At 37.7% G+C, this 14,836-nt stretch overlaps 1 protein-coding gene across 7 annotated transcripts in view; it reads right to left on the reverse strand.

Moving 5' to 3' along the window:
• The window catches only part of MYO3B (myosin IIIB), a 290,878-nt gene that overhangs the window by 242,693 nt on the left and 33,349 nt on the right, over positions 1-14,836 (reverse strand). For all 7 annotated transcript variants that reach the window (XM_087919959.1, XM_087919960.1, XM_087919961.1 and 4 more), the window contains exons 6-7: positions 10,423-10,499; positions 134-279 (exon numbers count right to left, since the gene is read on the reverse strand). In XM_087919959.1, the coding sequence (XP_087776085.1) occupies positions 134-279; positions 10,423-10,499 (223 nt within the window). The remainder of the gene's footprint in view (positions 1-133; positions 280-10,422; positions 10,500-14,836) is intronic.

Consider the following 14,836-nt stretch of genomic DNA (forward strand, 5'->3'; position numbering starts at 1 on the left):
TTTATTGCTACATATCTTCCAATTAACGTAATGTAAGATGTAATGATGCACCAAATAGGTATTTTCACTGTTGAATTGCTGTTGTCAGTGCAAGAAAGATCCAGCAAGCCAAGAGAGACACCTAGTGCCCTACCTTGGGATTTTAAAAAGGGTCTTCACAGGATGCATGTCAAATAAAGGTGGATCTCCATCACCAAGCTCAATAGCCGTGATCCCAAGAGACCACACATCACAACGGGCATCATAAGAATAGTCATACTGTTGTTCACAAGCAATAACCTGTTAGATAAAAGACAATGAACACACCACATTAACCTCTGAGACAGTAATGTCCCCATTAAGTAAAATTATACACATACCCACTTATGCCTTATAACCAGTGTCCATTCATATATTTCTTATTATAGTTACAACTTAAATGCTCAACTAGAAGTCCTACTATTTAATATTACCCAAAGAAGGCGGTTCAGGAAATTAAATTCATGATGCTGAACATTACAAGAGATTATAGCAATTGAAATAAGTTCTGTAGTTATTCATTACATTTCCAATTTTAAGCAGCATTATCTTCTATTCCTATAACTTATATGTATGTAAAGGATAAGGAAAGTGCAGCTTTTCTATAAGTATTTATTACTGTTATGTACACAAAATTGTGAGATCACAGGTGCTAGTTCTGTAGCAGTTTAGTTGGAGTATTGTTGTTATTATTATGGTGATTATTATTATTGTTATTATTATGGTTATTATTATTATTATCATCATCATTATCATCCTAGCGTCAGTAAACTCTTATAATAATTGATTACCAACAAAAGACCAAAAAACCATGGCATCTTGAAAATGAACATGCTTATTATGATATTAAACTTTTGTGAATCATACTTCATTTCAGCAGTGGTATGGACAATTAAGCTGAGAAAAGTATATCCATGCTCATAATTGAGAAGGCAAAATAGGATATAGCCCTTTTTTATATATTTTGGCTCTTCTTTCTAACATCACTGAGATTATTTCAAGAAGTCACAATACAGATGGAACTTAATGTACCACTAAGAGAGTGTTAAAGTGGAATGTCCTAGAAGAAATGACCTTTGTAACTATGGATGTAGATAGGCAATAAAGTTGAGAAACATATTCAGCTCACATAATGTTATCAGTCAAAAAGAAATAGAAAAGGGCACATGGTGCAGCATACAATTATGGCTTCCAATTCAACATTAGCAAATGGGATTCACAACAAAATCAAATTCTATTCCAACCATTGAGACTTCCTCTTCTTCAGACTATGTCATTATATAACCCTCTTGTGGCTATCCACATTTTCTCCCAATAGTCACACCTCATTTTCTGCCTACAGGGGAAGCTATTTCAGGGATTTCCCCATCCATAAATATATTATTAAGTTAAGTGTACTTCTATAAATTTCAAGATTGTTCTTGATGTTTCCTTTTTATGACTTGGGGAAAACATAAATCTAATTTATAGACAGAAACTTCAGTTCACTACTAGCATGTATGACTGATAAACACAATGAGGACAATCTATAAGAAAGAGACAGTGGACAGCAAATCTAATTAATTAATTGAGCCATAAACAAATGAGTATATGCACAGCTTAAAAGACTTCCAGTTTTGGGAGAAAAAAAGGGGGGGAAATGGCTAAGTCAGCACTTTGCATTGAAGAGCTGTCTCAACAAACTCCACCAATTTAGAAAAGGCAATCGTTAATGTAGCAGTTATCATCCTGAACATGTCTCAGGAGGAGATGCTTTGAAAGAAATGGAGAGATACATAGAGAAAAAAAATACTTCCCAAGACTCAGGAGTGATTGAGATAGGTCTGCTGAGTTGGGGCTATTTAAGGTTCAGAGGGATCAAGAGGGTTTTTTAAAAAAAACAAAATCACAAGTTATAATTCAGTTATGCCTTCAGTGAATACCAGGATTATCGTGACTTTCCACCCAACCTTGACCTGAACAGAAATCTACATCAATATGACATTTGCTGCCCCATAGCCGATCCCTATTTTAACTCTACTGCTTTTGGTTCAGGTTAGGGTTAGGGTTAGGTCCTTGCAGCCATGAAAGATACCCCGAAAATAAGACCTGGTCTTATATTAATTTTTGGAGGTTATTTTTGGAGTAGAGCTTATATTATGAGTATCCTGAAAAATCATGGTAGGGCTTATTTTCCAGTTGGGTCTTATTTTACGGGGAAACGGGGCAATAGGTGATGAAGCCTGACAAATGTTATACACCTTTAGATTGCCCTTGGATGGTTTTTGAATAAGGGTGGAAGTGCTAATTTTAGCACTGATGCATTCTAGGACAACCTGTCTTACTCTGAACTGGGATGAGATAAAGACAGTGATGGGGATCTGGCACTGAAAAGACGTTCTCGGGGTCATGGTTTTTATTTATTCTCTATGCTTCTTATCCACCAATGTCCCACAGAAGCGATTAGATGGCTAGAAGTTAATTGGGAAAAGGCCTCACAATTCTGCTTAGGAAAAGCTGGTTTATCTGTACAACAAATGTAATAACCCTAATCTATTAAAACTCTACCAGTTTGGTTACAGGAATCAACATTATACTTTTCAACACCACTTTCAGTAATGTAATGTAAGACCAAAAAGTGATATAATATTAATGTGTGTAATATACACATCTTATAATACTGTCATGGCAATGGAAATAAGGCTTACATGGACTGATGGTTAATGATGAGGGAGAATTGGAAATTAGCATGTAGATTGATACAAAAACAAAAAGAGATTGGTGCAGGCAGCCCATAATGGAGAAGGTATAAGTACTTTGCATGGTCCAAATCTCAAGGAGGATAGTTCCAAAGTGCAGACAGACACACGATGGCACAAATGATCCTTCAAATATTTTGCAGTGTATCAAATCATAAAGATGTGGCTTGGGCTCTAGAAGGCAAAGAATATATATCCCACTTTCTGTAGGCCTATAGATATGAAAGGTGGAATGCTATGACTAGGGAACAGGAGGTTTGTTCTATGTGAGCCAGTCCACTGGAAGGAAGCTGGGGGTGCAAAGAGCAATGCCTTCTGAGGGAAAGAGTTCTGCATTCATGAGGTTAATAGTCAGCTTAAAGGAAAAATGAATTGACATACATTATAATGTGCAATGCATATTATGGGGGGGGGGGGAATCAATATTAAATTATTATCCTTATATTTAAAAAAGCAGCACAGCTAGCCAAAGTAACCAGATACAAAGCTTTGTCAAAAACATTTGATTTTCATCAATTTAATCTCATTTACTCATAGCACCAAGGGAACATTCTATATATTTTCTCAACTATAGTAGGAAAAATGGAAGTTATTAATACATGTTCTAAAAGTCTATAGTAGTAAAACTATCTTCATATTTCTAGTTTGTATCTTTTCTTTTACGTACACTGAGAACTTATGTACGCTGAGAACTTATGCACCAAGACAATTTCCTTGTGTGTCCAATCACACTTGGCCAATAAAGAATTCTATTCTATTCTATTCTATTCTATTCTATTCTATTCTATTCTATTCTATTCTATTCTATTCTATTCTATTCTATTCTATTCTATTCTATCAATTCCAGGATGCTGTAGAACTTATCTGTCAGTCTGTGCTCCATTCAAAATCCAATACTCAGACTCCAATGATTAGAGCAAAGTTTTTCTTTTACTGAAATTCAAAGTGGAAGCTACAGGTAGAATTCTGAATCTAAGGATTTAGGCGTGCAGATCACATATACAAAGGGATGGAATTGTTCCCACCCTCCAAAGTTCAAAAGATTCTTCCATTTAAAAGTTCTGAATATGATCATGTGGGCATCTTCAGGCGGCGATGAGGCCTCTGTCCGTTGACCTTGACATATTGTGATAAAAGTTCGCAGCTGCGCAAAGGAAAGAAGGCTAAGCAAGGAAATAGAAACTTAAGAGCAGGAATTTATACTTCCCCACACTCCAGCCTTCTTCCCAGATTCAACCCCGCCTCCCCCCGTTACTCATGGCAGCCGAAAGATGCGAAGCAGTAGAAAAGTAGAGAAAATCTTGAAGGCTGACATTATCTGAGTGACTGAAGAGATGCTGCGTTTTGCTTTTCCATAAAAAATTTCCAGGGTGCTTGACATCAAATTTAATATTAAAAGTTGGAGAGAAACTACAGTGTGCTTTGTTTTCAAACTCTGATTAGAAACATACGGTGTTTAATCTGGGAAGTAAATAGGGGATGGGGAGAGGCCTCTCCTTAGTTGCCATCCTGGCTGATCTGAAAATGATATACAGGATCAATTCCATTTGGTACTTGGATTAGAGATCACCAGGATACCTGTAGGCTAGACTGGGAAATTGAAAAAAAACCAAAAGAAGCCAAAGGAAAAGAAAAAATTTAGCTGGATGAGGCCATTTGCTCTACAATGCCAATGCATGACTGATCCCAATTTCTTTCATCGCAGAATGTGCATTCAGGATAACCTTTGCTGAATGGAGCTACAGCCTACCTAGACACTTCTTGCAGCTATGATATTTGAAAGTGTGGGTCAATGGTATGTGGAATGCTGGATGGAAGTTCAAGAAAGTTCAGGTTACAGTACAATGGAGATGGCTGGCAATTTTTCATGGATAGAGCAGGGGTGGGATTCTACCGGTTCGCACCTATTTGCTAGAACCGGTGGTTAACATTCTAAGCAGTTTGGAGAACCGGTTGTTAGAAGAAATTACTGGCCTAATCCTGTAAGGAAGGCAGGAAGGAAACATTCTGGTGTTGCTTACAGAAACTGCCTCTCTGTTAACCCTTATTACATTCTTGGCAGGACTGGACTTCCTGCCTCAGGAACGTCTCTGGAGGTTTTTTTTTTCCTCCTTTGCTGGTCCTTTGCTTGTGTGGAGTGACCATTCAAAATTACAATGGCACTGAAAAAAGTGACTTATGAACCATTTTTCACACTTATGACTGTTGCAGCATCCCCACAGTGATGAGAGGCCAGGTGAGGAGATGCGTGGCTCGATGTGAGTGATATTGAGTTGGCCACACCCAGCCAATAACATGACCACCAAGCCACACCCATCACCTAAACCACTCCCACATTGTTAAAAATTTGAATCCCACCCATAGGATAGAGGTGACATTTTAAAAAAATTATGTTGAGACTGCCAGTAATGAATGATCCTGATTTATTGAGTTTGACCCAGTGTAATGGTTAAGATGTTAAACAGAACTGAAAAGAACCAGGATCAAGTCCATACTCAAGCTTGGAAAATTTGAGCGAGTGACTCTCTGTCAGCCCTATAAGGTAGAAGATTGAGCAAGAGTTGGAGACCAAAGGTTCCTCCTCATAGTGTTAGTGAGCCTTGGGTGAAATTCCAAAATATCTGGAGCATACTTGAACATCATCAGTCAATTGTAAAAGGCAGCTTTACTTGGAACACCTTACATCCCACAACAATACATTTAATATGATTGAATACCAACATTTGCCTACCCCAAGTCTTTGGGAAGGACTCAACAGATGAACAAAAAATGTCAAATCCATCCATCTGACTGAGCAACCCACAAGAATAAGAGTATGAATACATCTAAAGAGAGAGAAAAATGCTAAAGACAAAATTGAACATTGGAAACTATCCGTTAAAGTTACCAATACTTGGGTTCTACCTGTGATACAATACATGGCTGGAACTATAGTATTAACTGGACAAAACTGAACTGGACAGTTGGACCAAAAAGAAAGGAGAAAAACTCATGACTACTCACTATACATGGTATCCCCATAGTGATATTGATAGATTATAGAAATCCCTACAGAAAGGAGTCAGAGGTTTACTGTTGAGGAAAAGAAGCATGAATTGGCTGAGTAAAAGACAGCCAAGAACAAGCATTGATGCAAGTTAAAAATAGAAAGTTACTGAATGTAAAGAAAGCAGATCATGACTATCAAAATAATGTAATAAAATAAAACCACAAATAGAATGCTGGCAAGAAAAAGAATTACATCATCAATTTCTACAAGAGATCAAGGGGAAAATTGATAAAGGTAAAAACCGATCAATGGCTTATATTCCAATTATAATTGGAACATTAAAAGAAGAAACTGAAGGCTTGGTTTTGGCTGCATAAGAACAAGCTATTTCATTTGAAGCAATCAAGACCAGAACTGAAAAATTATCAAATGATTCAAAGGGCAGATTCAGAGGTGATATTCAGCAGATTCTGACCAGTTCTGGAGAACCAGTAGTGAAAATTTTGAATAGTTTGGAGAACTGGCAAATACTACCTCTGCCTCCCAAGTCCCAGCTGTTCGACTGGGTCTTCTTTAGTTGCCCTGCACAGGAGAACAGAGCTAGAAATCAGGTTAGTGGGGTGGGGAGGGAATGGGATTTTGCAGTAACCTTCCCCCAGGAATGAGGAGGGAACGGAGATTTTACAGTATCCTTCCCCTGCCACGCCATCAAGCCATGCCCACAGAACCAGTAGTAAAAAAATTTGAATCCCATCACTGGGCAGATTGTACAAAGAAGCAGAGGAAATAGTAGAACATATATTTACTACTTGTGCAATAAACTAATAGAATTGAAAAAGTAGTAAAAAATGAGCAGGTTAAAATATTGTGGGATTTCTGAATTCAAACTGATACATCTTGGCTCATAACACACCAGATTTAACTGTGGTTGAAAAAAATAAAGTGATAGTAATGTGGGAATACCAGGGGACAGTAGAATCGAAGAATTGGAGAAGACTATGAAGAGTCAATATCTGAAAAGTGAAGTTGAAAAGTTATGTCATAAATGGGCTATAATGGTCTCGGTCGTTATCATCACACAGGATGCCATACCCCAAAAAATCTTGGACAGCACTTAGAAAATCTGCAAGTGACAAAATTTCCACAAAAAGCCACACTGCTTGGACTGCACATATATACTACGCCGATATATAATGACCTCCTAGGTTCTTGAGAAGAACTCAGTGCCAACCCCAGCTAAAGAATTGGCAGGTATGATTTCACATTGTTGTGTACATCATAATAAATCATACGAGTCTCCAGATATTTAAGATTCTTCTTTGTAACTTGTCACTATAGGACAGATACTTATTGGCACTATGAAAGATGAACTTTCTCCATTTTCATTATTGATCTCTGAAGTTTGCTGATAACTGAAGCCAACTGAAGCTATCTAAGATGCCCTTTGAAAGTTGGCAAAGATCATTTTAGTCATTCATTTATTTATTTATTTGATTTGTCAATTGCTTACAAGATAATAGGTATAAGTATATACATAGTTATGAATATATGAAATGGGTACATATAAGAAAAATAAAAGAAACAGGCACATTGGTGCGCTTATGCACGCCCCCTACAGACCTCTTAGAAAGGAGTGAGGTCAATAGTAGACAGTCTAAGGTTAAAGTTTTTGGGGTTTAGGGAAGATAGAGGTGTGTTTTTTCAAGATAGAGGTTTTTTTTTCTCATTTCGAGCTGATTTAACCTGCATACGCTGTTTCTTTTTTTCTTTTTAATTAAGTGTGCTAGTTTTATGATTTAATATGGTTCTGTGTTTTAACTACATCTTTTTATACTGTATGCTAATTTATTCGAATGCCATTTTGCATGGAAAAACCGTACAGTATATAAAAGTAAAAAGTAATTTAGCTATATTTATTCCCACATTTTGCATCCTTCCTAAACCTACTAAGAAACTTAAAGCACCTAAATAATATGTAACAGAAATATTCACGTTTCAGAATATTTCAACGATTCTTAACTGTAGAAAACCCCACAAAAGAACACAGTTCCTAGTGCTATAATTTAATATCATTGCACTTGGAAAAAAACCACTTATGAAAAAAGCAAAAATATATCCTGTATCAATAAGCATGTGCTGTATATAAACACACACATAAAATCACACATCCATCTTGTTTGTTTTTTCATTGCTGTACCCTCTAGTCTTGACCCAATAAAATTTATCCACAACTATAAAAAATATAGTTATACCAAGAGAACTCTCAAATGCCTTTGAGACATCTGAAAAGTAAACTTTATTCTATATCCTGATTTTTGTCTAAATAATATTGGTGTTTCTTAATTTTGGCAACTTTTAAGACATGTGGACTTCAACTCCCAGAATTCCCCAGCCAACAATTCATTTTAAAGTCTCCCAAGGTTGAGAAACACTGATATTATTTTTCTAAAACTGAACAGACTCTACCTCTATTTAAAAGGCATTGTGGCATAGAGTAAAATAACCATTCCAGTAAGAGAACAAATATTACCTAAATAGAGAGTAAAGAAACCTAAAGCTATTAACTTAGGGCTGACCTTCAGCCCCATGTTCAGGGTCACTGAGCAGTAGATAAGAGATGCTGAGGGGAAAGGCAGCACTGTGTGGAGCAGGCATTCAGGCACACCCCAAATAAATCCAGTACAATGTTTATTGCCAAATCATTTTAAATATTAAGACTGACCTTTCTATTTGCAGTTTCATAGTTCTGTAATTTCTGTCAGGAGCTAGCTTTCCTTGCTCAAATATATATTTTGAAACACCTTAATTAAAGGTGCTGAATGGACAGAAGCATGTGAAATACACATTTGATATTTCAAGTTATTGTTTAGAGAGCATGTATGGAACTCTGTTATAATTACACTACGTCGTCTTTTACAGCAGGACTCCCAGCTCCCTAAAAAAACCATACCGCGAGGGGCTTTTTAGTTGTTCATCTTAGCATTTGTCTTGATACTTTGCAGGGCCTGCTTGTTCTGCATTGCACTTGCCGAATTCTTACACTAAAGCTTATCCATGCATGAGGCAGCAAGGGCAGGGGAGAGGTTGCTCCTCGCTTTCTGTCCCAGAGCCTGATGATGATTAGGGCTGAAAGAAAGTGACTGGCCCAAGGTCACCCAGATGGCTTCAGTGCCTAAAGAAAGACTAGAAGCTAGGTCTCCCCACATCTAATTCACCGCATCATCTCCTCATAATTTTGTTTTTCTTCCGTAGAGACACTTCTGTTTTAAAGGGACAAGGCATGGGTTAATGCTGAGAAGGGCAACTTTGTGGAGCCTGAAAACAAAATGATTTTGTTGATGATCTTCTTGGGCTTTTGTATGAAGTATGCTTTCTCTTCTGTTTTTTCCCAGTGATGATCCTATTTGAGGATCTACGCTGTCCTGGCATCCAAACAGCATCACTGTTTTTCAATAATTGTGATCACGAGCAGTTCTGGAGGCTGCGCCAAACAAGGATTCAGATCATAGACCGTCTAACTTTCACTAAATTATTTAGGGCTTTTTCAGGCCCACAAATGTACACATCGCTCTTTAAAATATTATTTTTAATGACCAAACAAAAGACTTTCTGTAGTTTTTAGGGTATTCCTCAACCTTCTATTTCTAGACAAAAAGCAGGCTCAAATAATAAAACATGTTTAGTAACTGAGGAGGCTAAGTGAATATAAATCTCCACTCAGCAATTTTTCTCCCTAGGATAAAACAAGCATTAGTCAAGGGGTGGGAGAAATACCACATACCTTGTCTGTTGTGTTTTACAAGTTTGAGCTGAAAAATGTAGTAAATCAAACATTGGGAAAGGAATTGCACAAACCGAATCATTAACAAGCAGGATTAATAACACAAGAGATCCTCAAAAGTGTTGCAGGGTTTCCTCATGTCATAGCAAGTCTGTTCATTTTCCAAGTGCTCTTTAGACCTTTCAACTATTTTGTCCACTCTACTTTTCCAACTTCTACTTTTGTTTTCTTTCTTTCATCTGATATTTACTCTACTTCTACCGAATGCATTTGGTGTACCTCTCTAAGCTTCTGTCCTCTTAGGCCTATCTCTTTTTAAATGTGAATGTCTGCCCTCACTTTTCTTTATCAGCAGCCCTGTTATGGCTATCACCATCTTTGAAAGTCCAATTGCATTATTAAATGAAGTGAAGAAAACATAGAACATGTTCCTCAGTCTGAACAGCAAATATTTAAAGACTGAATGAAATCACTATGGAGTATAGAAAGCCATAAATTAAAAGAACGAATGAATGAATGAATGAACAAACGAATGAACGAATGAATGAATGAACGAATGAATAAATAAATAAGATTCACTTCAAAATCACAATTCTAGATAAAAAGATAGATTTATTCCATTATCCATTTTTAGTATATAAATCAAGGGAAGTCCTAAACTTTTATTTCTGTCAGCTATAATGCTAGTCATCAAAGGATTTAGAACAGGTAAGTTTAAGATTTCCCTGGCTGAAGAATTCTGGGAATTGAAATCCACAGATCTTAAAGTTGTCAAAAAAACCCTAACATCCTCCCCCCTCCCACCACTGATTTAGAGAATTAGGGTAGTACATCTAGCAGGACTAAAAAAAAAACAAGATAAGCAACACACACAGCACATTATAGTTATAACCTACCTCAGGAGCCATCCAAAATGGTGTCCCAACTGAAGTGTTTCTCCTCAGCCTGGTACTGGTGAGCTGTGCAGAAACACCTGTAATAAGAAAAGGCATTCTGAACATTTGCTGCGTAGCTTGTTTACTTTTCCATACAATGCCTGAGAGAAAAAAAACAATGTCAATAGATTTGCACGTTTTCCCACTAACTGGGGGAGAATTTGCAAGCTAGGCAAATTTAACTTAAATGTTTTTTGAGCTGGCCTGCTGCTCCATAGCTGAAGAATCACTTAAGGCACAAGAAGTTGCTATAATTCTGGGAGGAAATAAGGGCAAAAAGAAAAAGAAAAAAAGAAATTCTGTGGAACACAGCCAATTTTTTTTTATTATCACTAAAACTGTGCACGAAACTTTTCTAACAGATTCTGCAGCCTGAAAGGTTTAAAAGAATCCCATGTAGCTCAAGAAAATCCTTTCTTAAGGAACCCAATCAAAGTTCTCGTTGCAGCCTTTTTATTCTGTTCACATCCTGTACTTTGGACACTTGGTATCAGCAGAGGTAATCCTCGACTTACAACCATTCATTTAGTATGTCCAAAGTTACAATGGCACTGGAAAAAGTGACCTCTGACTGTTTTTTCACACTTATGATCATTGCAGCATCCCCATGGTCACATGATCAAAATTCAGATGCTTAGCAACTGACTCACATTTATGATGGTTTCGGTGTCCCAAGGTCTGGGGATCACCTTTTGTATCCTTCTGATAACTAAAGTCAATGGGGAAGCCAAATTTGCTTAATAACCGTGTTACTAACTTAACAACTGCAACGATTCCTTTAACAACTGTAGAAAGAAAGGTCATAAAATGGAGCAAAACTCATTTAGCAAATGCCTCACTTGGCAACATAACTTTTGGGCTCAATTGTGGTCGTAAGTCAAGGACTATCTGTATTGTAGTTGTGGAGGTCATAGTCTTCCCCAGAAAATTGGAGAAGGTCAAGATTCATCCATTAAAAAGCAACCGCTTATAGAAGGGTTACTTGACTGAATGTTTATATTTTCTGTAATTCTCACACATCTTCCATGTGAAGATTCTGCAATAGTTCAAAAGCAACCCCAGGCTTCTATGATCCCGTGACATTGACTCGGTTCAGTAGCTGAACCAAATTTATTTCTGCTCAGCTTCAGTGAATCCCAAATTGGGGGAGGGGGGGAGGAGGAGGACACACAGCAGCATATTCTTTTCTTTGTGAAATAAATCCCTGCAGACCTTGTGCTTGGTTAGCAGCTGTTCTGTATCCTGTACAGATGCAGATGGATAAACTCCACAAAACATCCATAACAAAGTACTTTTATTGGTTCATCAGGTATCCTCATAACTCACATTTGTGACAAAGTTCTTCTTTAATGACCAATCCTTTGTATATCTATCTTGTAGGTAAAAAGATGGTTTATCTCCTATCCTTTTTCTCCCATCTTGTAACGAAAGAAGTAGAACAGTCACCACGAGTCCATGAGTTCAGCCAAGAGTGAGGATAACTCCCCCAACCCATCGAGGGTCGATTTAGTGACCAATTAGGATTACAGATCTGGTCACATGACATGGACTACATTTCCCAGGATACCTTAACTATATTTACCATGATGCATTCCCTTAAGGCAGGGGTGGGCAACTATGGCCCTTTTATGAATTATGGACTTCAACTCCCAGAATTCCTGAGCAAGCCATGCTAGCTCAGGAATTTTGGGAATTGAAGTCCACAAGTCATAAAGGGGCCATAGTTGCCCACCTCTGCCTTAAGGGGACAGCTCACAATTGCCACCTAACTATCCAATTCCCATACACTGGTTGGACAGCACAGCAGCCCTATTGAAGTTCTTGCTCACTTTTTCTCTAGGCTCTTGAGTTTCAGCCTTTTTACCAGGTTTTTCCCATGGGATGCTGCCTTGATCTAGCCAAGAGTATTCACTAGCCTCCCCCACCTCGCCTCCTTCTCTTAGATAAGGAATTGCTTCAGGCTGTTTGGATGTTTAAAATCTCTTTTCTTTTGTTTGAAGTTGGGGATGAGGTTACTGCAGTGAGTTAGATAACAGCAGGATTGTGCAAACGTCCTTGCAATACATTCAAGTCCTTCTAGCCTAAAAAGTAGCCTAAAAGAAGTTAGATTTCTCTCTTCCATTTAAGGTCCTAATGCAGGAACAACCTAGTACCTGGTTACAAAACTGATGACAAACTGAGTACCCTACCTGACAGAGTTGAAAGCATAGAATCACTCATTCACTCAATAGAAGAACGCTTAGCAACATGTTTGGAAACAACTGTACAAGCAAGCCTAATTTCTCTTGGGAAAAAAAATACAGCACAGATAAGTGAGTACCTATCAGCTCAAAATCAAATCCCACAACAACCACAACCACTACCTCAACTACAATCACAACTACAACCAAAAATAACCACCAAACCACAGCCACAAACAATTACTATCCCTTCAAATAATTCCACAAATAATATCTCCTTACTCATCAGAGACACCATGGAACGTGAACAGAAACATCCAAATGCCATCTTATTTGGTCTCGAAGACACCAATGAATCAGATGACATCACCAAAGTTCGTGATATCATAAGCAACTCAAATACAACAAACATCTCTCCTGAAGATATCATTGAAATAACCAGAGATGGCCATGGGTACAAATACAATGACGGCTCTATGGCCCAAAGATTTTGTAGAGTTGTACGCAAAAATGAGTCCAGCAAACGCATATTTATTCATACAATAAATGCCATTGCAAAAACCAGTCCCAACCACAAAAAACTTTGCTCAAGACCAGACTTATCCATACTGCAAAGAATCCGCTCCTGTGAACTCCGCGCAGAACTCAAAAACCATCTAGACAATGGAGAAAAGGACCTATACATTGACTACAGAGCTGATTGCATCAAAAGAAAGCCACACAACCGACAACTCCGCATTCAACCCCACCCCATCCAATCCAACATCACTCAAAACTAGGCCCACCTGCCTCTAGCTACCTCTATTCCAACCACAACTGGCCTTAAACGCAAGCTACTCAATGCAAGAAGCCTTGTAAATAAAATACCTGAATTTCTCCTCCTACTAAATATGGCTAAATTCGACATTATATTTGTCTGTGAAACATGGCTCAACGCATCTCTCCCTGACTCCATTACCACAGTAAGAGACTATCATGTTTACCGATAAGATCGTGAAATCCATAGAGGAGGTGGTGTTGCTATCTTCTATAAAAAATCCCTACATCTAAAAAACATCCAAGTTACCCAGGAGCTTGCTATTTGTGAGACCATCATCTGTGAACTGTCCTTAAATATCACATTTTGGTTCTTACTATGTTACAGAGCCCCTAATTATGACATTGAGCATGCAAACAAGCTAAATACACTACTAACATGGGCAGCATCCTGCCCACACGCTTTTATCTTTCTTGGTGACTTCAATTTACCTCATATTAACTGGACCCTTAACGAATGTACAATTGAACATGCAACCTTCCACAATGCAGTAACAAATCTGGGACTTGAACAACTAGTAACCAATAACACTAGACTTAATAACTGCCTCGATTTCATCTTCTGCAATAGTTTGAATTCAATTTACGGAATACAAATTAAAGAACCCTTTTCCAACAGTGACCACAACATGATTGACTTTTGTCTCAACATACATCCACACAAAAATCATCACGATGGAATCCCCAATTATAACTTCAAAAAGGCAACTATGATCTTATAAACAACAATTTCTCATCCCTTGATTGGCAATTTCTATTCTCTGGATGCAATACTGTAGAAGACCATTACAACATATTTTTACTTGAAGTCAAAAGAGTCATCAAACTATATGTACCATTAACAACTCCCCAAACCATAACAAAACAAATTACCCAAAACAATAAGGAAGCTTCAATCCAAAAAGAAATCACTTTGGTGGAAAAACAAATCTGGTCACGTGGCCAACTTCAAAAGCCGATACAAAAATTTATGCCACCAGATAAAGACTGAATGCACCAATTATCACACTAGACAAGAGGAAAACCTTCTCAGCACCAATTCCACCCACGCTTTCTACAATTTTGTAAACAACAAACTAAAAGACTCAAGGTCCATCCCACCCCTGAAAGGACCTAATGGTAAAGACTGCAATGACGACACTATTAAAGCCAACCTCTTTAACGCATTCTTTGGCTTAGTATTTCTAAACAGCAATGGATCATGCCCAGTATTTCCTAGTCGAACCACAGACAACTACACATATTGATTTTACAGAAGACAATGTTGAAAAAGCACTACGCAATCTAAAACCATCTCTATCTATTGGACCAGACGTAATATGTGCCTACTTCTTTAAAAAGCTACACACTACCATAGCCAAACCTCTAAGCATAATCTT

Source organism: Pseudonaja textilis, chromosome 1, assembly GCF_049901715.1.
Source record: "Pseudonaja textilis isolate UNSWEBS1 chromosome 1, rPseTex1.2, whole genome shotgun sequence".
In the NCBI taxonomy this organism is placed as follows: Eukaryota; Metazoa; Chordata; class Lepidosauria; order Squamata; family Elapidae; genus Pseudonaja; species Pseudonaja textilis.